Source organism: Microtus pennsylvanicus, chromosome 14 (assembly GCF_037038515.1).
Source record: "Microtus pennsylvanicus isolate mMicPen1 chromosome 14, mMicPen1.hap1, whole genome shotgun sequence".
In the NCBI taxonomy this organism is placed as follows: Eukaryota; Metazoa; Chordata; class Mammalia; order Rodentia; family Cricetidae; genus Microtus; species Microtus pennsylvanicus.
In genome coordinates this window covers 39,971,444-39,996,969 of record NC_134592.1, presented here as the reverse complement: position 1 = coordinate 39,996,969, position 25,526 = coordinate 39,971,444, and the positions used below count along the sequence as shown (strand labels likewise).

The 25,526-nt window shown below is 45.6% G+C and overlaps 1 protein-coding gene across 1 annotated transcript in view; it reads left to right on the top strand.

Moving 5' to 3' along the window:
- Positions 1-25,526, top strand: part of Rhoj (ras homolog family member J) — an 84,815-nt gene that overhangs the window by 46,290 nt on the left and 12,999 nt on the right. Inside the window, exons 2-3 of the mRNA XM_075947505.1 lie at positions 12,836-12,894; positions 24,755-24,919. Of these exons, the coding sequence (XP_075803620.1) occupies positions 12,836-12,894; positions 24,755-24,919 (224 nt within the window). The remainder of the gene's footprint in view (positions 1-12,835; positions 12,895-24,754; positions 24,920-25,526) is intronic.

The following is a 25,526-nucleotide window of genomic DNA, read 5'->3' as shown; positions in this document are numbered from 1 at the left end:
TCCACACCAGAAACTATCACAAGCACCTTCTGCTGCCATTTCCTGCACGCTGGGAAAGCTGTGTGATTTGACACATTCCCCTCCCACCCGCCAGACGCTCCTCAGATCCCTAACAGAGCTCCACCCATTGGCTGCAGCTCTCCTTGAAACAGATGCTCTCCTGAAGGCTGCAGGGACATTTAATCTAGTCATTCATCCAATATATGCCCACTGCTTATAATCGCGTCACTAGCAAAGCCTTCTGGCTTCGTCTTTGCCTAAAAGTGCACAGTCCAGCCAGTTATTAATCACATCTATAACGCCTGGGGGGGGGGGGGAATAGGGAAACAGAATAGACTTTGAAAAGAGATAAAGAGATAGTGCCGATTACCAGACCTCAGCGGAGGAAACAGACTGAATGGAGCTCACCCACAGAAGATAAGCGCTGTGGCTTCAGCATTTGTGTCCCCATGAAGCCATATCCATATAGACTGTCACAGAGAACAAATGGACAGATAGCCACAGTAAGGGTTTCAGTGGGTCCAGAAGCACATTTAAAAAAAAAAGTGGGTTATAGAACTTCAAAGAAAGGCCTAAGTCCTCATATAGAATAAGCCACACCGGGTGCTTATGGTCAACCAAGCCATTGGTACAATCTACTGAAACACTGAAGTAAATAAGTAAGAAAGTTGCCCTTCCCAGGGTGTCTACCATTGCCTCCCCTCCATTAGGGCTCTCAGATTTCAAGAGTCACATCCAAGTGATGGCCCAAGGGACAGAGACATTCCAAACCCCAAGATGACTTGTTTAGATTTTCATCTTTATCCTTTTTTGGCCAGAGTCCCTTCACATCTCAAATCATCACTGGGGACAAGGAAGAAAAACCCCTGGGGAGCTTCCCCAAACACAGAGCCCTGCCACTCTCTACGTAAGGCCTGGGGCTAGGAGTTTGTCCCAACCTCCCTAACTCCTGGTATCGGAAGACTGGGAATGGGCAGGTATGAACTAGCAGCCCAGACCCAGTCTCCCTTCTGCATGGTCTCCGTGAAACACACAGCTCCTTCTCATAATGGATCACCTGTCAATCACCTGAGGCTCTCCCCAGGGCGATATGGAGGAGTGTGAGAAGAATAGATCACATGATCTGCAGAAGGGGACCTTCTAGAAACGTTAAAACTGTTTGGGCTCCAAAATAGAAATAAGGTATCAGTACAATGAGAGGATTTAGAAAATGGCCAGTTGGCCTGGGGAGCGCATGCCTGTGTTACAAATATGTCAGGGATGCAAGAAGAGCTACAAAATTAAGGAGTTTATCTTCTTTCCTCTCTGTGTCCTGTGGAGGAAAGAAAGTACTCTCAGCTGTCAGGGCTTCGCTCACTGGCTCTGCTCCTCTCCTTAGATGATGTCTAGCAGGGCATCCTGTGTTACCGAGAAATGGCCTTCGATAGAACTGCATGTTTAGCTTCAGGTGGTATTGGGGAAAACAATATTAAAAAAATATCTGGGCAAGGACATAAAAGTGGTGTTTGCCTAATGCAAACTCTCACAGTATACTTAATAATAAAGTTACAAGGGCTGATGACCTCCCGTGTATTTGTCACAGAAAGCATCTGAAAACACTTAGCTCCAATTTTCACATGTATGTCTAGATATGTAGATATATACACACAGTTTCACATGTTTGCCTAGATATATAGATACATACACATATTGCCATATGTATGTCTTGATATACAGATATATGTATACAACTGTCACATGTCTGTCTAAATATATAGACATATATACACACATACAATTGTCACATGTCTGTCTAGATGTGTAGATATATATGCACATACATATATACACACATTCAATTGTCACACGTTCTTCTAGATATATAGATATATATACACACATACATTTATACACACTGTAATTACCCATCAAATATTAATCAGCAAATATTTGTATTTCCTCTTATTTCTTTAGCATCTCTAATACGCTTTATTTCTCATAGAGAATACAGCATGCAGTAGCACTGAGGAATATATATATATATATATATATATATATATATATATAGCTACTTAGTATTTATATTTCTTGACATATATTAAGAAGAATACCAAAAGGTTCTTTTTTTTTTAACCTGAAAAGAAGTCCTTTATTAGTTATCTGACAGGAAGCTCTATTCACTTGGGAATATTAGATGATGATAAATAAAACAAAGAACAAAAAGCACAAGTACATAAATCCCCAAACTCTGCACACCAAAGAGGAGGGTGAATACATATAATCTAGAGAATGGCTTTCTGTTCTCCAGATTATCTTGCAACACTGCAGAGAATACGGTGAAGAGAAGAGAGAAACAGTGAGTCCTCTCTCACCTGGTTCGTTCCCTTGCCGCTGTGCCCGGATGGTAACGAAGGACTGTGCTTGGTTCCCTACGGCTCACACGCTTCTTTCAGTTTTTGCATCAGCACACATCAGGAGATCCCAGCATTCTCAAATGCACAAGATTTCCTGGGTCTCTTCAAAAGCAAGTGCGGGTAGAGATTTAGGGCTTCTCATGGCCCTCTGAGAGAGAAAGCCTGTTCTGCAGCCCAGAGCACACCATGGTAGACCTACCCTCAAACACTCCTTGTAAAAATGCAGGGTCCGTCTACAACCTAAAATGAATGCAGGTACGCCTGACATGAAAGCTTCAGAGGGAACTCAGAAGGCACACAGTTTGACAAGAGGGGACTTAGATGACATGTAAGCCAGGCTGTAGGCAGCCGTTACAACAGCAGAACATTCCCACAATTCCAGAGCACTCAGTTGTTTTAAGACCCTTTCACACGCCCACAATAGCAAGCATGAGAACGTAAGACTGTTGCATGCGTATTTTCCGTCTGCAGTGCGGCATCTTCTGCTTCTCTAAGTGTGATGTCCTCAGTCTCTCACCACGCTCGCCGTTGCTCTTACCAGGTTCCTTTCTGAGGGCGCTCTGCAACTGATGAGAACCTGGTCTTGACTGTTGACCACTGTAGCCCCCTTCCAGCCAGTTGCTGCTATTAACACACCGGTGATGAATATTCTTATGTATACATTACTATGCACTTGTGTGCTTATTCCTTGAAACACATTCCTGAAAAGAGTATTGAGCACGAAGGAGGAAAAAATTAGATTACATGTTCAGGCTCTTCATATATCGCCAAACGGCTTTCCAGAAAATCCTGAGCAAATTTACATTTTCTTCAGTAGTGTGTGAGCACCCACATATTTAAGCATTTGCAAGTACTCTCTCTAGTTCAAGTGTGTGTGTGTGTGTGTGTGTGTGTGTGTGTGTGTGTGTGTGTTACTAGGGATGGTACCCAGGGCCTCAACATGCTAGGCCTACAAAAGCCCGCTATCACTGAACTCTGCCAGGCTGGCTTTGAACTTAGAAACCTTCTGGTGCAGTCTCCTGAGTAACTGAAATTATAGATATCTACCACTCAGTCTGCCTTTACCATTTTATTTACATTTGCCAATTAATGGGTCCAAAAGTGTATCTTTAATTTGAATTTTTTGACTTGAATATTCATTATTCCTTTGTATTTTTGTCAAATATCTATATTCTTATTTTCTTTAGCGGTCATTGTTATTGATTAGAAAGCATGGTTTGGGAGCTAGAAAGATGGCTCAGCAGTTAAGGGCACTTGCTGCTCTTGCAGAGGACCTGAGTTCAGTTCCAAGCACCCACAAGGGGGCTCACAACCATCTGTAATTCCAGTTTCCGGGGATCCTATGCTTCCTTCTAGCCTCCATGGATAACACACACACAGTGCACATATATACATGCAGGTAAAAACACTCATACACAGAAAATAAAAATATTTTGAAGCATACTTGGGGCTAGAAATTTCTCAGTGATTAGAAGAGCTTGCTGCTCAGTCATGAGGACAGGAATTCAGCTCTCAGCGTTTATCCCGGGCAATCCACAACCACCTGGAACACCAGCTCCAAGAGACCCGATGGCCTCTTCTGGACCCCTCAAGAACTCTCACACAAATAAAATAGGTTTATAAGAAGAAAGTGTGCTCATATACAAAAAAGAAGGCTTTTTTACATTAAGAGCATTTGGTAGAGTCAATACTTTTCATTTTTTAATCAAATATATCAGTCATTTCATTACAGGTTTCTTCCCTCGCTTTTATAATTTTTAAATTCTTTTTATTTCCAAATGGTAATCAACTATCTAAACTGAGTATTTGAACAGCTCACCTTTTCCTACTGATCTAAAATGTCATTTATTAAAGACTGAAATTTTACATATGTTACACTGAGTCTGACATTTTTATTTTGCCTTATTAATCCTTGCACTGGAATAACTCTTCTTCAGGAGAATTTTGCAATATACACTAACAGGCATCTCATAATATATATGTTTTCATTATTAGCTGTTGTCTCTGAGTTAGGTTTTCATACCCAGTATAGTTACATAGTCGCTTATCATACCCACAACTCAAAAATTCCTGAAGTTACTTTAAACAAATTAAATTGGAGAGCTCCGAAGCCTTCCTGGTGTGGAAATTCTTACCCAGAACATGGGCTATGTCAGAATTTCTCTTCATTTAGGGATGTCAACAAGTATTGTGCTATTTTTGTGTCTTCTACACTACAGGACACTATAATTGTGTGTGTGTGTGTGTGTGTGTGTGTGTGTGTGTGTGTGTGTGTGTGTGTTGTGAAAGGCTATTTTCCAACATATTTCCTAACTTGTTCTAACCACTACCCGACAGAATTTTTGTGAGCCTAGTAATTCTTACAAAACTCTTCAAAGGCGCATGCTAGCACCCCGCCATCACCACCAAGGCGCTTGGATGTCCTGAGTGCTGTTGCTTGACAAAGACAGAAGGCTGTTCCCTCGAGGGCGCTGTTTCTGCACTGTGTGCTGGGCAGAATAGAAAGACGCAGCCCCGTGGGGGCACATTATGCATCTTAAGGTTTCCTTGCATGGGATTCAACTAGCCTTCTGACCACCTGCCAAGTGGGCAGGGTACTAGAGTATTCAAGTTATTACGATACTACTCCTAATGATGAGGGAACTGGGGTCAGAGGGAAATCACTTCCCAGGAGACCCTGATAATGATGCAGACTTACCTCCTCAGAATGTTCTAAAAACCAAGGGAATCTGTGCTTTTAACTACTCCCCCTGGAGACTGCTACAAAAAAATAGATCATGGAATCGAAGTCAAGGCTCAACTGGGCAGTGCAGACCTACAGAGCAGGTGTTTACTCCACTGTGTTTCTATAACAACTTAACCATGATGAGTTTCCGGCACTTTATCACTCTGATTAAAAAGGCAAGTGGCTCTTTTTAAAGAGCTTTTCTGTGCAGGGGACCTTACAGTAAGTACACTCTGGTTTGTGGGCCCCGGCCCCCATGAAAAGATTTCGCCTGTAAACTGGTCACTTCTTTCTAAAATCGTAGGTGATGAGTCTCCTGTATTTTGTGGCTAAAGTCAGACTTATCTGGCTCTATGGGAACCTCAAAACACACGGTCAGTTGTCCTGTCCCTCCTGACAGAGACGCATCTGCCACTGTTGATTATCCAATTGGGGGACCACCATGGGCACAGATGCCATCCAGAAAGACGAGGTTTCCATGGCATCCCTCACAACCTTGGACCAGCCGCAGTGTGGGACATCAGACTAGTGACCCCATCCTGCCATTCAGTGTCCAGCAAAGTTCACGGTGACCTTTTGGAAAATACCAAAGATGCCTCAGAGAAAAACTTCACTTTGGTTGGAATTTAATGTATGTTTCAGCCACTCAGGCAATATGAATGTAGCAACATACCCAAGCTTTGCTGGCATCTGGACATGAGAATAAATGATATCTGGCCAGGGCTGAGAAGATGGCTCCGTCAATAAAGTGTCGGCCTCGCGAGCACAAAGACCTAAGTTGGACGCCCAGAACCTCCCTTAAAAAGCTGTACATGTTGGTGCATGTTTATAACCCAAACGCTGGGGAGGCAGAGACAGGCAAATCCCTCAAGCTCTTTAGACAATCTGCCAAGCCTATGTGGTGATATCCAGGCCAGTGAGAGACACCCTCTCAGAAAAAAAGCCGATAGACATTTCTTAAGAAACAGTCTTTGCTGTTTCCTCTGGCCTCCGTGCACACTCCCAAACACATGAGTGCACCAGCACACATGTAAAAACACACAGAGACCAAAAAAGAAAACAGAAAGAAAGAAAAGAAAGAAGGAAGGAAGGAAGAAAAAAGAAAGAAAAAACTGATTTAATAATGTCAATTCTTTTCTGATCCAGAAGGAAGACAAGCACAGAGAAAGCTTTAGATTCCTGGAAGATAGGAAGGGTTGGTTAGGAAAGCAGATTTTTCCAGGCTAAGTGTGGAGCCAGTATTCCAGAACTTCCTTCCCAGGATCCCAAAGAGCTCCAGCAAAGGCATCACGAGCACAACAGATTGCCAAAGCTTTTGATCAGTTCTGGGTCGGAAAGGAACAAAGGAGAATGAAGTGGGGAGCCAGGCCTGGTGACCAGGATTTTCTGTGCTCTTACAAGGTGTTTGGCACTCAGTCTACGTTTACTCTAGGGGTACTGAGGAAGCATAGAAAGTGAAGCTTGGAGACCAGGATACCAATTAGGGAATGGGACCTGCATGGAGACAGTTGTAAGAATAAAAATGATAATAATAATTTAAAATAATAATAATAATTTTTAAAGGAGAGTCTATAGATATCTAGGGGCCAGAAACGGGCAGAGGTGGACTCCTAAAAAACACTGAAGAAGGAAGGGTGGGGCCAAGCAGGACTGCATGCCAGGGTGCGGCTGCCTGGCTCTTTCTTTGGCTTGGCCTCATCCCCAGACCTCAGTCAGCTGAGTCTAGAGTTCTTCCCAGTCGTCCTCTCCTCCTATCTACCCCCCCCCTTTTCCCTCTTCATCAAATAAATCCTGACAAGGGGATATTTTCCCTGAGCATCCATCCCACACCCAGAACCGTGGTGACAAATCTTTCCAGGAAGCCCCAAATACTGTCCTAGCTATCTTAGAGTAGACCTTTAAAACGAGGAGGCAGAGCCCGGTGGTGGTGGTGCACACTTTTAATCCCAGCACTCAGGAGGCAGAAGCAGGAGGATCTCTGTGAGTTCAAAGCCAACCTGGTCTGTACAGCAAGTTCCAGGACAGACAATCCCTGTCTCAAAAGAAGAAAAGAAAAAAAGAAGGGGGAAGGATGGTGACACAAATCTTTACTTCCAGAAGGGGCAGGAAAATCAGGACTGTAAGTCCATCCTTGGCTCTAGAGTGAATTAAGAGCAGCTTGAACTATGGACACACGGTCTCAATAAATATGGGGGAGGAGAAAAGAGAGGAGAGAGAAAGCCTTCTGTTCAGAATCCCAGGGAATTCTCAGGAAGCCTCTTGGGTTTTCCCCTATGCTGACACATCTTTGAAAGCAGAGATGTCCCCCACGGACCTTTGTGTCAAACATGCATATGGTCTGATGCTCCAGTAACAAAAGGGACCCTGGCAAGGAAGGAAATGAGCCGCTGAGACAAACTGGTGCGGATGGGCTGATGCCAGCCTGCAGGAAGGGGCCAAGCAGTGCTAAGAGCCAGACAGGCATTGGAAAGATGAGCACACACACGCACATGCACGCACACACACACACACGCACATGTGCACACACAAACACATGTGCACACGCACAAAAGAATCTCCCACCTCTTATATTTAGGAAGCTGTGTTTGTGTCTAGCTTCATTCTTTCTGCTTTCTAATGGTTCTACGGGAAGATTTCATAACTAATGCCCCCAAATTTGCCCCTTAAAAATGGACACCCACATTTCAGAGGCTTGGGATAGGTGTCGAACATGTTCAAGCAGCCTTTGGAAGGGAAACGTTGTTTTGGTTTTGGTTTTTGGTTTGTTTCGTTTTTGAGGCAAGGTCTTGCCTTGAACTCTTGATGCTCCTGCCTCAGCCTGCCCACTGCCTAGCTCCTCAAAGTGGCCTTTAAACACAAGTTACCATCTTGCTGGCCCACTTACTCCTCAGTTCATCCATCTTTGACATGAACAGAGAGGTGCTGCGTGTTTAAACGTTCTTAAAATTCTGTTTCTTGCTGGATCTAAAAGTTAGTGTTTCTTCCTCCAAAATGGCATTCCTGTGCAGCAACCCACACCACACAGTCAGGCTTTATCCAGCCACTGAAAGCGTACATTAGCGGCATGGCTAGTCAGCTGTACCCCCAGAGAACTGAAGGGCAAAGGGGCTCCCCCTAACTGAGCTGACATTTCTACTGTTGGAATCATGGATCTTACCTTGCTCTATCACGCTGAACTTCAGAAGACTACTTGGAGCCTCTGAGACAGCTGCCACCCAACAAGGAAGAGGTTTTGAACCCTATGCCTCATGCCACCACTCCTGACTGGACTGATGGCATTTGCAAATCACACCGCTTTAAGATGTTGAAACGCTGAGGGAAAGAGGCGTAAATCCTGGCTGGGCTATTTTTTCTCTGGGTTAAGTTAATGATCCTCAAGGGAGCAAACTTGTATCCTGGCTGACACGCCTCAAGAAATGAACCACTCCAGTTCACCCCAGAACCGACACAAGGAAGCAAAGAGTTTGATGGAGTCGGAAGAAAAGTCTTTGTTTTACCTGTTTAACAACAGGTCCTGGCCAGCTTTCCACACTTTCTTGAGAAAACCATCCATCCATGTCATTTGGCCTGCTCTCTTTAAAACCCCTCGATGCCCAGAAAACAACTTTCAAAGCATCCAGAACAGAAGGCACGCTGGGAAGACAACCTTGGTATGGCCTTCCTGGTAGCTTTATAGTCAGTGTTTAGCCAGGGAAGATCTAGCCACAGTCCCAAGGACCCTTGTCCCCATGACAAGGAGTGGACCCTGGGCAGAGTTTCCATCCTGAGTATCCAGTATCTACTTCAGATGGCAGAATTTGCACTGGGCATGGGGACTCTGTCCTCAGTGAGAACATAAGACAGATTTAAACACCTACCATTTAGGGTAGAAAGTAACTCGTGGTCCATAATTAAGATTCTCATTATACGACAGTTCATATGCATTGGGTACTCGGTAGAGAGACTGACACCTGTCTTCAGAACGGACTAATTATGCGCTTGTTGGATACATTTATTCAGCACCTGCTGTGAACTAGGATGTATGTCAGATATTTTCCCATCACACAATCTTCTCACAAATATTCTCTGATTCCATGTTTTAAATATTCTTGTCGCAATCATTTATGGCAGAAGAGGCGTATGCCACAGCACACGTGGAGGTCAGAAGACAACTATGGTAGTCAGACCTCTCCTTCTGCCATGTGAACCTGCACTTTTAACAGAAAAGGAACACGAGACGTAGGGGTGCTAGATGATGTCCCCAGGGTCACCCCAATGATGAAAGGCAGCGGTAGGACTCAAAGGCAGACTTGTCTGGGGAAAGCAACCATGCTGTGACCTCATTTCGTGGACGATTAGCTCTGGGTGGCAGCACCTTCCTTCCATGGAGTTGTGACTGATTCTCTGCCATATCGTAGAGCCTCCCAGGACACAGGCTGGCAAGTAGTAAGACGACCAGTGCCTGTCTAGGACTCTTAAAGCCGCGTCTTGTAGAACTGATGCTGGCGTTTGTCTCTGGCGTCCCTTAACGTCCTCTAGCGGAAACAGGGAAGAGGGACAAAAGTGAGTCTCAAAGACAGAGACGCAATGTCACGGCCACCCTCGACCCGCAAGGAGGATGCGACACCACCCGGAGCTCTTCTCACTGCAGTTTTATTCAGGACTTTATTCACAGCAATCTTTCTCCTTCTCCTCTCTCTCTCTCTCTCTCTCTCTCTCTCTCTCTCTCTCTCTCTCTCTCTCTCTGTCTGTCTCTCTCTGTCTATCTCTGTTTCTCTCTCTGTTTCTCTCTCTGTCTCTCTCTCTGTCTCTCTCTGTCTCTCTCTGTCTCTCTCTGTCTCTCTCTCTGTCTCTCTCTCTCTGTGTCTCTGTCTCTGTCTCTGTCTCTGTCTCTCTCTCTCTCTCTCTCTCTCTCTCTCTGGACCTATCTCTCCCAGCCCTTAAAAAGGCACAGGCTGCCAAACCCAGATTGACAGGTGGGCACTGCCCATAGGTTCACGCATATGCAGGCAGCTGATAATCATTGCGTTATCACTGATTATCACAGAGAACACTCGCTTTCGGGATTGCGGAGGGCGGGAGCCAGCACCCTCAGGTGCACTCCACGCAGCTCTCTACAACACAAGCTCTAAGTCCTGCTTTTAGCATCCCTCCAGCAGGGCTCGCAGAGCTACTGACAGCAACCTGAAAACTCTCCCAGTTTCCACGCCAACAGCGGTATCCTCCCCTATCCTGTACCACCATTTAGCTTTAACCCAGGGAAATTCTCTTCATTCTTTTTCTTTCCATTTCCTCAGCCAAAGGACTTTTGAGAGTGTGAAAAAGCCTTCAGAATAAAGGCTGAGTAAGGGAGCCACAACAGCCTGGGAAAACTCAGCGCCATCGTTGCAGACTCGGCTTAGACATCTCCCCCAGGAAATCTCCTCTGACCAAATGCCAGCAGACCGTGCAAAAGCATGCCCACTAAGCCATGCTCCCAGCCCTCTGTGTTACCTGGGCATAAGTACGCTACACTGAACATAGTTATGCCTTTCACTTGCTCTGAGCAGGTGGGTCTGCATCTGGCCTGTCTGTTTCCAATTCTGAGCTCAGTCCAGGAAGCCTGCAGATCACTGGAGAAGAGAAAGGCAAGAAGAGGGGAGAAGATCCTGTGTAGACTCTCGGCTCCTGGCTCAGCCTTCCTTGCTCACAATTGTCTTGGGTCTGGTGAAGCATCCTGGAGTCCCAGCTGCCAAGGAGAAAAGGATGCGGCCTCTGAAGGAAAGGGGGCTACAGGGGAGGGCTGTTCTCTAAGAAAAGGGGGGCAATGAAAGCTGGGCCTGCAGGGCTCCAGTGACAAAGGTCACAGGCACTGCTTAGGAGTGTTTGCAGTGTTCAGTGTGGCCTCTGAGATGGCTCAGCTCCTATGACTTGCCCCCTATTAGCCCTGGGCCTGTGGGTCATGGAGCAGTGCACAAGATCTCATGAACAGCAGCCCTGACCTCCATGTACCCGGCTCACCCGTGGCAGGAAATTCCATGTTGTAATAGCTGGATTTCTTCCATTCATTCTTGATCCATGACTAGGTAACCAATTGGTCATTAAAGAAACCATTTAGGAACCTCAGTCTAGGCTGTCTTCTGCTAATGGGCACAAAGAAGGAAGTAAAACGGGACAAAGGGCTCTGGGCACCCCCATTTCCATTGCTAGCCTGACTTAGGGACAGAAGTGAAAATATTTAAGTGCCCCCCACCCCTGCCTGTCGCTGTTAACCATGAGGATTTCGTAGAGCTGGTTTTGGCGTTGAAAAACACACGCTTAGAAGCACATCTGGCTGCAGTCATGTTATGAAACTGAACACATGTGAATACGAGTAGATTAGAAAAACAGTCCCCGGTATCTGGGGAGACTCTGCCTTTTCAAACAAGTGCTGTGCAAAGAGCGGCATTAGGAAATGTTCTCACACACCCGAGGCCCATCGACCTGAAAATAAATCAAAGTAAAAATCGGCACCGAGTCAGTCACCCTGAGCAGCTGGCTAGGGAAAGAGGCTGACACATTAGCCACCATCTAGTCACCCTTCATTTCCTGTGCAGCTGATGGCAGAGCGGATCAAGCCCACTTTTACTTTGTCACTGCCCGTTTTTTAATCAGCTTGGGGGGAGGGGTGTTGCTATACGCTGGCTTCCCTAGTTCCCAGCAGAGATTTGGATTTTCTGGACATTTCACCTTGCTCTTCCCACTCGCCAAGAGAACCATATCCCTCCTGCGTGCAACTTGGTCCCTCTCGGGTGAGCAGCAACTTGAGACTTGATGTCATTCCCAGACATGTGCGGAGCGGCTGGTATTTCCACAACACTCCTCACTTTGGGCACAATTGCTTGGCAAGGCCTCAAGCCTGCTGGGCAAATCTAACCCTGTCGGTATGTGAAGTCACATACCTAAAGGCGCAGGCCCAGGCAGCACCTGGATTTTATTAATATCTCAAAGTTGGATTAACAACAGATTTCGTGTGTGTGTGTAGTATATGGTCAGGTGCATATGCACGCACATACATGTGTGTGCAGGTACCCATGTGTGGAGCAGAGGTCAGAGGTTGGTGTCTGATGTCTTCCTTGGTGACTCTCTCCAGTCTCTTTGGAGACAAGGTCTCTTACTGAAGTTAGTGCTCACCAACTGGGCTCTACTGATTGGCCAGTGAGGTCCAGTGCCTATCTCTGTCCCTTCCCTGTACCCATGTACAGATGCTCACTTAAGTACCTGTGAGGTCAGGTACAGATGCCTGGCCATTTTGCATGGGTTCTGGAGACCCCAAGTCAAGTCTCCATGTTTGCACAGTGGGCGCCTTACCCACTGAGCCATTTCCTCGGCCCAAAGAACACAGGGGTTTCTAATGGCTAATTACCTGACTCTATCCTGAAAGGAAACTCACAGTAAAGATGGCGATGACCTGGCTAGAGAAGGACTTAGCATCCTTTTTCTTCAGGAGCTTAGCCTTGCAGCGCCCAGGAAAGGCTAACCACCTAGAGAGTACTCGAGTAACACCAAAAATATCCATCTCCATTGAGAGATTTGGAGTTGGCTCATCTGCTGTCACTGCAGCCCAAGGTTCTCTTTCATTTGGAAACTACGCTGTCAACTTGGTTTAGAACACACACCAATGAGACATATGCTCAGCCTCCCTGCCTAGATAGATGCTGGCATGAGACAGTCTACCGATTGAAGCCTCGTTTGTGAATTCTCTTCTCTTCTCTCCTAGTGACCGTGACAGTGGGAGGCAAGCAGCACTTGCTTGGACTGTACGACACCGCAGGACAGGTATGAGCTCACTGTCTCCATTCATTAAGGGTTGGGGGAAGAAAGGGGTGTAGGAGAAAGCATGGTCCATTTGGCTCATCATGCAGGAGCTAACAGTATGGGCATCTCCCATTCTCATCATTTGGGGGCCCATATATACTCTACCCAAACGACAACCAGATGCACATTCTTAACTTTAAAATATTGATATATATATAGCTATAAAAACCTAAATTGCTGTCCAAGATACTGATGATACAACCAATACCGCAAAACCGTAAATACTCAAAACAACAAAGCAATATTTCTAGCCAAGATTTTCAATTGTCTCCAACCCAACCCTGTTCCACATCCAAGATGTACAGGTTTATTTTATAAATTGTAGCTTTACCCTTTTTCCCCCGTGCTATTTTCTTTGCTTATCCTTTATTTGACTTACCTTAATGAGCTATGAAAAGTCTCAAAAAGAGATTGGGGTGGGGGGATATGATGGGTTAAGGACTGAAAGGAAAACAAGGGTCTGAATGCATCCCACAGATGAAGGTCAATCCCGAACCATTGGAAAGCGACTCTGAGTTTTCTATGATTCCTCAGATACTCTGATTCTGTCACAAGGTGTTTCTTTGGGCTTGAGACTGGAAGAGCATGGACTTGAACCCCAACAGTGAACCTGCACATGGCTGTCCTTGAGTGAAAATACTGGGTAACCGCCTTTTCCTCACTTCACACAGAGCTGTGGAAAACATCCAGGGTTAGAAGTTTGCCCGGTGGAGGAGGGGATGTGAAGGAGCCATGGATGGCTGTGGCCTAATTTCTTGGATAAAGCCTGTTACCATATGTCTTGAATCATTTATTTAGGTCAAAACCAGCGGGTTGTTCAGTCAGTCCAAATTTATACAGCTTAAGTCCTTTGGAGTGAATATTTGACCGTGATCTTTCCCACTGTGAGTTTCTTGGTAATTGTTAATAGCTATGCATTTGTCAAGGCCTTTTCTCACAATTATCTGGAGATATGTCATTTTGTCAACTTGAAAACTCTCTATTAGAAAATAAATAAATGGGATCTCTTCAAGGTTTTCAGTGTGCGTGTGCAAGGACCACCACCAAGTGTGTGGGGGACATAAAAGCTGTTGTTTTACAGCCAGAGCAGGGGGCGGGGTAGTCTAGCATCAGACACAAGGCTCCTTTCCAGAACCCTCTGGATTCTACTGTAGCCAGGTGACTTGGAAAACCACTGTCAGAACTGGGGAGTAGGGTGACCTCTCCCATCAATATCAAGAAACAGAAACATAACAAGCGAAAACATATGCCCCTAGCTATTCAAGGGGAAGAGTCACTCTGTGTCCTCTGATACAAGAGAATACAGCTCCTAGCAGAAAACATCCCAGCCAACGAGGCGCATGGATTCAGGGGCTGGAACTGCCTACTCTAACTCAGTCATGTGATCAGTGGGCTGTCTCTATTTGTCTGTGCATGGCAACCCCAGTGTGTAAGGTCCATAGACTCCAGTTTGCAAAGCTCTGTACAGAACGGGCTCTTTCATACTCGGAAACTGCTCTGTCCCCCTTGCCTTCTCAGAAAATTCTGGAAGCCCTTGCCCATTTGGCTCTCCCCCTACTTCTGTAGTGATCCACAGCAACTGTTGGTTCCTATATATAATTGCCTCAACAACAATATCCCTCAATCTCTATTTCAATCCACACCCAATAAAACCTTTTAAAAGCTCTTGTAGAGCTGAGTTATTATTTCTTACTCTATCCTTTAAAGAAAAACCACTAGGGTAATTGGAAATGATAATATATTGTGAAAATACCTTTAATATGTTGTGAAAATACCTTTAATATGTTGTGAAAATACCATTAAACTTCAAATTGAAGCAGAAGGGTGACCCAAACCTCTGACACAGGGTGAGGAACGCTGTAAAATATAGTAACAAGTAGATTCACGCTATTTCTTCCACTTAATTTTCACCTTATTGCTTTCCTCCACTTATTTTGAAATCTCCGGGCAGACAAGGATCACAGGGGGAGCATGGAGATGGGAAATCAGAACACATCTGAAGGTTCTTTCTGGGCCTCAGGTTCTGTGATTAAGAACTTTAGAAGGTAATTTCAAGAAACCCTGAAAGAACCTGAGGTAATTAATCAAAAAGGTTTGAGTTGAGGCTCAAGGGAGGCCTTTCAGCCGCGGAAGATTTTGAAATACAGGGACGTGTTCCGGCGGAGGATAGACTGTCGTTCGCCTCCTGAACCAGCGATTCCCAAACTTGAGCATGCACCAGAACCACCCAGGGCTTGTTAAAAACCAGCCATGGGGCCACACGCCACAGCTTCCAATGCTTCAAGTCCAGGGTGGGTCCCGAGAATTTGCACGTTTGATAGGTTTCTGTTGCTGCCGCCGTGGACAGCACACTTTCCGAGCCGCCGCTCTAGGGGCTGTCATTAAAGTGCTGTCCGCTGACCTAGCTTGTACATGGAGCGTCTTAGAAATGCAGACGGTGCTTGGGGAGACTGAAGCGGCAGGGTCATAAGTTCAAAGTCATCCTCAGCTACATAGGAAGTACAAGGCCATCCTGGGCTACCTGAGACCCTGTCTTACAAAACACGGCAGAAACAAATGCAGGACCTTAGCTCATGGCTCCAAGTTAAGGGATTTAAGTCTTTAGTGGCTGAAGAATGTTTCCAACAAAATAACTACCTCTACCTCTACAAATTAGCCAAAAGAGCTTCACAACGAATTTAATTTAGAAGGTGTATTAGTCCAGGTTTTCTGGAGGAACAGAGCTGATAGGATGAAAAAAAAAAATCAAACATTGGGTTAGTAAAAGCTTTACCCCTCAGATCACCAGGCAAGCAATAAGGCCAGTCCTCCGAACTAGTCTCTTCAGGTCAGGCCAACTCACCTGTGTATAATATGTGTAATACACACACATATATACATGTATGTATGTGTATGTATATATATATGTTTGTGGGATCTAGTATATATATATGTATACATGTGTGTGAGTGTTTGTGTGTGTGTGTGTGTGTGTGTGTGAGAGAGAGAGAGAGAGAGAGAGAGAGAGAGAGAGAGAGAGAGAGAGAGAGAGATTTAATAGTATGACTTACAGGCTGTGGTCCAGCTAATCCAACAATGACTATCTGTCAATGGAAAGTCCAAGAATCCAGTAGTTTTTTCAGTCCATGAGGCTCAAATGTCTCAACTGGTCTCCATTATGTGCTGAAATCCTGAAGACATAGGCTCTAATGCCAGTGAAAGAATGGGCTTGCCAGTGAGGGTGAGAGACAGCGGGCAGTGAGCAAGCTTCCTTCTCCCATGTCTTTCTATGTTCTGCCAGCAGAAGGAGTGGCCCAGATTAAAGGTGGATCTTCCCACCTCAAAAGATCCAGGTTAAAAGTAGATCTTCCCACTTCCAATGGTTTAGATAAGAAAAATCCCTCACAGGTGTGCCCAGTCACTTGGGCTTTAGTTAATTCCAAATGGAGTCAAGTTGACAACAAGAACAGCCATCCCAAAAGGCATATCCCAAAAGTCCCAGTCCCCATTATAAGTAGGATCATCTCCCCTCCAGTGATACTAGCAAATGTGCCTGAAGTTCAAGGCTGAAGAACACTGACAACTAACTAAAAATTACCTGTTGAGTCTATTACTATATAAGGCAAGAGAAATGACCTCAGAGCATATCAATAACCCCAGAACCACAAGTGCAAAAAGGAAATAAATCGTTGTCCTGAGCTAACTGTGCATTGGAGATAGGGGTTATGGAAACAACTCAAGAAGTAAACTCTGGGAAGTACACTTGAACACACTGGCACAGGGAACCACTTCCTAAAAATAGCCCAGCAGCACAGACACTGAGAGAAACAATTAATAAACGGGACCTCCTGAAACTGAAAAGCTTCTGTAAAGCAAAGGACACGGTCAACAAGACAAAATGACAGCTGAAAATGGGGAAAGATCTTCACTAACCCCACATCAGACAGGGGTCTGATCTCCAAAATATGCAAAGAACTCAAGAAATTGGACACCAAAAGATCACATAATCCAATTTAAAAAAAATGGAGTACAGACCTAAACAGAGAACTCTCAACAGAGGAATCTACAATGGCTGAAAGACACTTAAAAAAATGTTCAACATCCTTAGTCATCAGAGAAATGCAAATCAAAACAACTCTGAGATTCCATCTTACATCTGTAAGAATGGCCAAGACCAAAAACACTGATGACAACTTATGCTGCAGAGGTTGTGGGGAAGAGGGAACACTTCTCCATTGCTGGTGGGAATGCAAGCTGGTACAGCCCTTTGGATATCAGTGTGGCGATTTCTCAGAAAAATTAGGAAACAACGTTCCTCAAGACCCAGCAATACTACTTTTGAGTATATATCCAAAGGATGCTCAATCGTGCCACAAGGACATGTGCTCAACTATGTTCATAGCAGCTTTGTTTGTCATAACCAGAACCAGGAAACAACCTAAATGCCCCTCAACTGAAGAATGGATAAGGAAAATGTGATACATTTACACAATGGAGTACTACACAGTAGAAAAAAATGACATTTTGAATTTTGCAGGCAAAGGGATGGAGCTAGAAAACATTATTTTGAGTGAGGTAGCCCAGACCCAGAAAGACAGTTATCACATGTACTCACTCATAAGTGATTTTTAAACATAAAGCAAAGAAAACCAGCCTACAAATCACAACCCCAGAGAACCTAGACAGCAACGTAGACTCTAAGAGAGACAGACATAGATCTAATCTACATGGGAAGTAGAAAAAGACAAGATCTCCTGAGTAAATTGGGAGCATGGGGACCTTGGGGGAGGGTTGGAGGGGGAGAGGGAGAGTCAGGGAGGGGAGCAGAGAAAAAATGTAGAGCTCAATAAATATCAATTTAAAAAAAGGAAATAAAAGAAGAAGAAGCCAACTCATTCTGAAAGGTTGGGTGAAAGGAATTTGTTATGCCCACCCTTGAAGGCAACCCTGAGCGAAAATGTTGAGCCAGCTTCCCTCTAGCATGTAGCCTCTAATATGGCTGTGTCAAAGACAGGCTCAAGACTCTCCTCCGGGTTTCACAGCTCAGTCGAGCTTCTGTTGAAGACAGTTTGTTTCGGTTTTTGCTTTGTTGGTTTTTCGAGATAGGGTCTCTTTGGTAGCCGTGGCTGTCTTAGACCTAGCTCTGTAGACCAGTTTGGCCTCGAACTCACAGATAAAGATGGTTTCTAATGACGTCATGTATATGCTGCCAGCACATGGAAGCTGGCTTCCTTCCCAGACCTCTGAGACAAACTATCATTTGGGCTTTGAGAAGAGCCCTTTGAAGAAAACATCTTCAGAATTGAGTCAGATGAAATTTCAAAAACTAGGGCCAGGCAGTGATGACACAGGCATTTAATCCCAGCACTCAGGAGGCAGAAACAGGCAGATCTCTGAGGTCAAGACCAGCCTGATCTACAGCATGAGCTCCAGGCCAGTCAGAGAAACCCTGTCTTGAAAAAAAAAAAGCTACCAGAAAAAAAAATCAAACATTAAGTTAATAAAGCGCTTACCACTCAGATCACCAGGCAAGCAATAAGGCCAGTCCTCGGTCTAGTCTCTTCAGGTCAAGCCAACTCACCTGTGCGGCTCAGACTCCTCGTCAAGGATCGCTCACAGTTTCTCTGAAAGTGCCTCCTGTGCTCAGATTTCTGGTTCAGCTACAGGAAGAGACTAAGGACAGCATGCCCAGCTGGCTTGTTCGGCGTGCGCCACGAGAAATAAAGAGGAAAGCGTGATGCCAGAGTGGCGGGGGGCGTCTGCTAAGCCTGAGCACTCCTAGCCTGAGGAACTGTGGGGGAGGGGCTTGTCCCAGGCCAATGCTCAGAGCCAGGCTTCCTCTGCCCCTCCAGAGGATCAGCCCTGGTGGTGCGACATCTCGCGGTCTTCCCGGTGGTGAGCAAAGCCAGCTCTCAGTCCTCACTCCCCGTGGTTGCATCTCAAAGACAGCAAGCACTAGCGGAAGTGGTGGTCAGCATCACTGCCAGGAGAAATGAGTGGACCCTGCGGTCAGGAGCCAGGGGCCACCCTCTCTGCTGTTGACACCAGTTTCTCATCAGAGAGCGAGCCCGGGTCCTCTCGAGACCAGAGGCGGCCTGCGCACCGTGAGCATAGGATGGTATCTCTCACTGCCAAACCACAGCCCACAGCAGCTCAGCTGCCACCAGTGACTGTGGGAACAGGAAGACCACACTGGCCTGGGGCTGCAGCCACACATCTTCATCAGGACCTGGTACCCGCAGCTCCTGTTCCCCCTCAGGGCTTCGTCTTCAGGAGCACGTGAGCAGGCAGGAGGTACATGCAGCTGGGGCTCATTAATGGCAACCCCTGAACCACTTGGAAGCGCATGGGACTTCCTCTTTGCTATTGGCTGAGCCAACCGGACCATCTGGAGCACGGGGTGGAAAGTTTGCCTAAAACCTCAGAGTCAATGTTTTCCTCTCCATGAGCAACTCGAACTTTCTCGCCCCATGTATCTCAGAGTGGTTTCTAGGAGTGCGCTCTCTGGAGACTGCTGCCCACGTGACGGGCTATTGGGAAAAGTAGTTTCGGGATCCATGCTTACCTTTCCCCTAATCAAGAAAAATGAAGATGAAGGACACTGACTACAAGATGCAATCAAGGTCCAAACATTTGGATTTCATTACTGCTTATAGTTGGGAAAAATGAATTTCAGAGTCATCTCGGGTGTCCAAGGAGGGCAGGGGCTAGGGTTCCAGGAACTGCAGCTGCTGCTGGCTTTGGATGAGGGGTGGATTCCTTTCCCCTCGATTCCTTTCCCCTCATCATTCACGTTCTCGCGGCAGCCAAAGCACCGTCCCAGGGAGTCACACAGACAGCATCATAGTCTCGCATTTACACTTCACAGAGAAAGAAAGCCGGGCAAAGTGAACTCAGCCGAAACTACACTCAAGTGCAGTAACAAGCGAGGTAGGGACTTGAATCCATTGAGTTCGTCTCCACCCCTCATGCTCTTGGGCAACATCCTGAGCTCCCACCCTGTTCGGCTTTCCAAGTCAAGCTTGACTTATAGGGAGAATATAAAAGCAAGGCTGGTGCTGACAACCCTGGGCTAAATGTCAGGCAGCTCACACAGGAAAAAAAAGCAGAATTTATTGATTTCATTGAGCTCTACATTTTTCTCTGCTCCCCTCCCTGCATCTCCCCTCCCCTTCAACCCTTTCCCATGGTCCCCATGCTCCCAGTGCTCCCAATCTACTCAGGAGATCTTGTCTTTTTCTACTTCCCATGTAGATTAGATCTATGTAAGTCTCTCTTAAGGTCCTCGTTGTTGTCTAAGTTCTCTGGGATTGTGATTTGCAGGCTGGTTTTCTTTGCTTTATGTTTAAAACCCACTTATGAGTGAACACATGTGATAATTGCCTTTCTGGGTCTGGGTTACCTCACTCAATATTATGTTTTCTAGATCCATCCATTTGCCTGCAAATTTCAAGATGTCATTATTTTTCTCTGCTGTGTAGTACTCCATTGTGTAAATGTACCACATTTTCCTTATCCATTCTTCGGATCCAGGGGCATTTAGGTTGTTTCCAGGTTCTGGCTATGACAAACAAAGCTGCTATCAACAGTTGAGTACGTGTCCTTGTAGCATGATTGAGAATCCTTTGGATATATGCCCAAAAGTGGTATTCCTAGGTCTTGAGGAAGGTTGTTTCCTAATTTTTTGAGAAATCACCACACTGACATCCAAAGGGCTGTACCAGTTTGCATTCCCACCAGCAATGGAGGATTGTTCCCTTTTCCCCACAACCTCTCCAGCATAAATTGTCATCAGTGTTTTTGATCTTGGCCATTCTTACAGATGTAAGATGGAATCTCAGAGTTGTTTTGATTTGCATTTCTCTGATGACTAAGGATGTTGAACATTTCCTTAAGTGTCTTTCAGCCATTTCAGATTCCTCTGTTGAGAGTTCTGTGTTTAGGTCTGTATTCCATTTTCTATTGGCTTATTTGTTCTTTTGATGACCAATTTCTTGAGTTCTTTGTATATTTTGGAGATCAGACCTCTGTCTGATGTGTGGTTGGTGAACATCTTTTCCCATTCTATAGGCTGCCATTTTGTCTTATTGACCATGTCCTTTGGAAAAAAAAAAAAAGCAGAATTTATTCCCAGCCTCTTGTGAGTCTGAGGCAGGTGGCAGAACTCAATGCTTCTCCTTGCTACACAGAGAGCAGCCCCTGGGTGCTCACCAGACATGCGCATTCTAGGCTTCACTCCAGACCTGGTGCTGAGCAGAAATCCACTGTGCAATGAGTTTCCAGTGATCCAAATGCAAGGAGAACTAATGGCTTTGTAGTTCCACCACTGTCCCTCCATGACACAGCTGCTCGTGAATGTATTTGAGGCCCAGATGATCAGCCAGTCTGTGCTGAGTGTTCCTCAGAACCTCTGGAATAACCATCCACAGTGCCCACACTTGACAGCCCCAGATCCACCTCTGACCTGAACCCTTGCTTGCCTTGCGGGGCAGTGGGTAGCAAGTACTCAAAAACATACACAATCCCAAATCCGTATCTTCCCTGCCCTAGTCCAAGTCCCCTTGCATCCAACTTAGCCCTCCAAAGCACACAAAGTGGATTTTATAGATGAACACATTGTCTCTTCACGAAGCACACAAACGCCTGTTGCCGAGAGTCATTTTCAGTATTAGAAGAGGCCTCAATGCCATTAGGACCATTTAGCCCTTCCTCACGGCTGAGCGACATCATCTTCAGGAATGTGACCATAACCTACACAGTCCACATATGTTTCATCACAAAACCCATTCAAGTCAAGTGGGTATGAATTCAAACTCCCAACCTCCTCACATCGCCAAACCCGGAGTTCTTTTTTTATTAATTCTGGACTTCTGCCATAGTTCCTAGCCACAGCCACAACCAGCGGTGGCAGGCTCCTCCCAACCAGGCATAGACCTACATTGAGAGATGTTTCTCTCTCCAGTCCTGTTGAAATCTATTGGATGTTCCAGTCTGAGAGCTGTACAGTTGGTGGCAGGGAAAAGAATGGTAACCCGAGCCCTGGGAAATGAGCTGCATCAGAACTGTGCCAAGCTGGCAGAGCCATGTGGGGCTCAGCGCCCCGTGAGTTTAAGCTTGGGACGCCCTGGAGTGTATAGTCTGAAGGAGCTGTACTGCCAGCCTGGGGACCAGCCTTTGGAAATTACTATATTAACTCAGGTCTAGAGGATCTTCCAGATTTAACACGGGAATTTTCCAGTTCAGTCAGATAAATGCTCTACCCTCTCAGAATAACTAAAAGAGACAGAGAAACTTCTGTCACCGTTCACCTACATGGAATTGTTTTTTTGTCTTTTCATTCTTTCCTCAACTTGATTTCCAGATAATTTTTTTCTTTTTCTTTGGGTTCCTACAGAACCCCATTCTTTTTTCTTTAATTTATTTACTTATTAAAGATTTCTGTCACTTCCCCGCCACCGCCTCCCATTTCCCTCCCCCTCCCCCAATTAAGTCCCCCCCTCTCCTTAGCCCGAAAAGCAATCAGGGTTCCCTGTCCTGTTTTAATCACCTTATCCAGCTCACACGGCATCCTTGACAGTGCCACACACCCAGTGAGTAATCAGACCCTTTACATGGACTTAAACAGCAGGACTAAAGTCCCAACAGCAAAGAAACTGAGAGCCCAGAGACCTGAGCCCTGAGCCCAGAGCCCTGTGAAGCCCAGAATCTCACACCACCCGAAATCCTTCTCTGTCGGGAGAGCAACTGAACACACTTCTCACCTCCCCGGCTTTCCCATCATCTAAGCAGCATTTTAATCAATGGCTAGCAGATCAAGCACTAAATAAACCCTATCCCTTCAGACCACCAGTTATCCGCTCCTCCCTTGCCTGGGTCTGAGGCTAAACCAATTGTTTTGGTTTGGTTGCTGGCAGCAGGCAGAAGAGTTGAGATTTTCAATATACAGTGTCTTCTGCCATCTTGTGGCAACTTGGAGCCAATGCTATCAAAAAAATGCACGAACACATAAACCTATACAGTGAAGTTAACCTATACACATTCCTAGATAGCCGAGCACCCCCTCCCAAAACAAAAAGTCATAATCTATCATCTAAAATCCTGAGATAAGGCAATAGCAGTCCAAATCAAAACCTAGGTCTGAAAACACGCAAAATGCTTCCTTTGGGTATTCAATGACTTGGTGGCCCTGGTCCTTGATCTCCTCCTGTGTGAAATGCATACGATTGTGCCATCTGTCTACTGCTTCTGAGAGAACCCCGAGAGATTGTACACATCCTTCTTGCAGTGGCACCTGGTCCTTGTTGAGGGTCCCAAGCCTCACGGTCTGATGATGAAGATGCTGGTGCTACATGCAGATAGGCTTTCTCCACTCCAGGCCAGTACCTGTACAGTAAAGGATGCTTCCATACCCAGCCCAATGCTCCATTTATGTGCCTATGCCCAGGGAGACCAGAAGAGGGCGCTGTATATCCTAGAACAGGAATTACAAGCTGTTGGGAGCTGTCATGTGGGATTTGGGCATTGAACCCCAGTCCTCTGGAAGAGCCTAAACACTGAGCTATCTTTCCAGCCCCTAAACCCTGCTTTTTACAATGAGTCACCCTTCTTCATAAAATTGTGTGTGGACAGAGCATAGGTAGAGAATGAGAACATCTCATCGGCCTGGCCCCTGGTCTATTTATGGCAGTCTGAGAAGTACATCAAATGTTGTGGGAAGTAACAGATGATGACCCGAGGTCTCTTCGCTTGCAGGTCTTAGCCTGCACCGGGACCCTGATGAAAGTCACTGTAGTAAACGGACACAGGAAAGCTGTGGACAGGGAGCTCCCTATAGCCACAGCTGCTCTGGGGAGATGGGAACAACCACACTATGCCCAAAGGACAGGGCTCCCTGGCATCTGCCACGTGTACATAGAACATGTGCCTATATGGGATACCACTGTATTGACACGCGTGTGATACATGTGATAGTATGTGGATACATATATAAGTAAAACATGTCTGAACATACATTACTATTGGCTAAGTGTTACCAAAACTCCTTAGCAACTAAACAACTGGAAAAAAAAGGAGGGGTGGGAACAACCACACCATTGCACTCAGGTCAATTTACAAACAAATCCCAAACATATTTCTTCAACAAATGTATCTCATTTGGCAATGATGCTTTGCTTTGTATGTTAGTCTACTCCGTGTTAAATTTGAAAACAATCTATAATTGTTTAGTAGAAGATGAAAGGGTCAATGACCTAGCCGTCATTTAAATACATGTTCCAGACGATGCAATTTTTGTGTCCCGGGAGAATCTCACGCATCCCTGCTAATTGTACTGAAGCCAGGAAGCAGAGCTGAAGGTACCTGGGGCAAGAAGGGGCAGGAAGTGGGGAGATAGGGATCAAAGCACAAGGGTACCATTAGGGAGGATGAATAATTCTAGAAGCTACCAGTCACAGCACAAGAACTATGGCCAGAGGTGAGCAGCCGTATGTTAGGAAAGTGCCAGAGAGGTAGCTTTTAGGCGCTGTCATTGGTAAAAACAGTAACCAAGTGAGGAGACCGATGGGCTCACTCCCTTAACTGCAGTGTAACAAAACATGATGCTATACTTTAACACACAATTTAAAGGAGAAACGAGTGGGTAGACATTATGATATGTAAATTGTACCTCAATAAAGCTGTTTACTATTTTTAAGTTGCTCTGAAATGGGAAATAGGAGATCTCTGCGCACAACGAAGGGCGTGGCTTACCAGCTGCTATAGTGGCCCCGACACTGCGTGAGTCCCAAGAACCACACCGACTCTGCGCTCAGCCTGTACCGACCCTCCTCTGCTCTTCCCACAGGAGGACTACAACCAGCTGCGGCCACTCTCCTACCCCAACACCGACGTGTTTCTCATCTGCTTCTCTGTCGTAAACCCCGCCTCTTATCACAACGTCCAGGAGGAGTGGGTCCCGGAACTGAAGGACTGCATGCCTCACGTGCCTTACGTGCTCATCGGGACCCAGGTTAAAATGAGGGTGATGGAGGGGTGGGAGGAGATGGGCGAAAGGTGAAACCTGTATTCCACCAAAGACCAGGACAGAATCTCAGAGATATCGCATCCCTGAACCAAAGTCCTGAAGGTACATGGTTATTTAGTTGAAAACGGTATATAGCTATTTAATATGAAGCAGAAAGTTTTGAGCTGGCATTTAAAATTAACCTCACAGTTTGTTTTTTTAGATAACAATTTTTTTTTAGCAGACACTCTTCGCCAGCCCTGAGTGCAGGAATGAAGAAGGGGCATCAACTGTATATACTATCTGATATTTTTCAAACTGGACATCCCAGTTTTAATAGAGCAAACTAGATGTGCAGATCAAAATGACCCTACATTCAGATGGGGCAAATCATGACAGGTCTCCTTGGTGGCCCTGCTGGAGAAGGAAGACAAACTCTCTGTTCTGCCTTTTCCTTAACTCCTTGACCACCCAGATCTTGGGGAAATTAAAACACACATAGTAAGAGCAACATGGATGAATTGTCAACACCTTGGGAGGGTTTGGAAGCTGATGAAATTCTACAGCTTGAATTTCCATCAAGAAAAATTTCCTCTTGTTGGTTGAGGATATC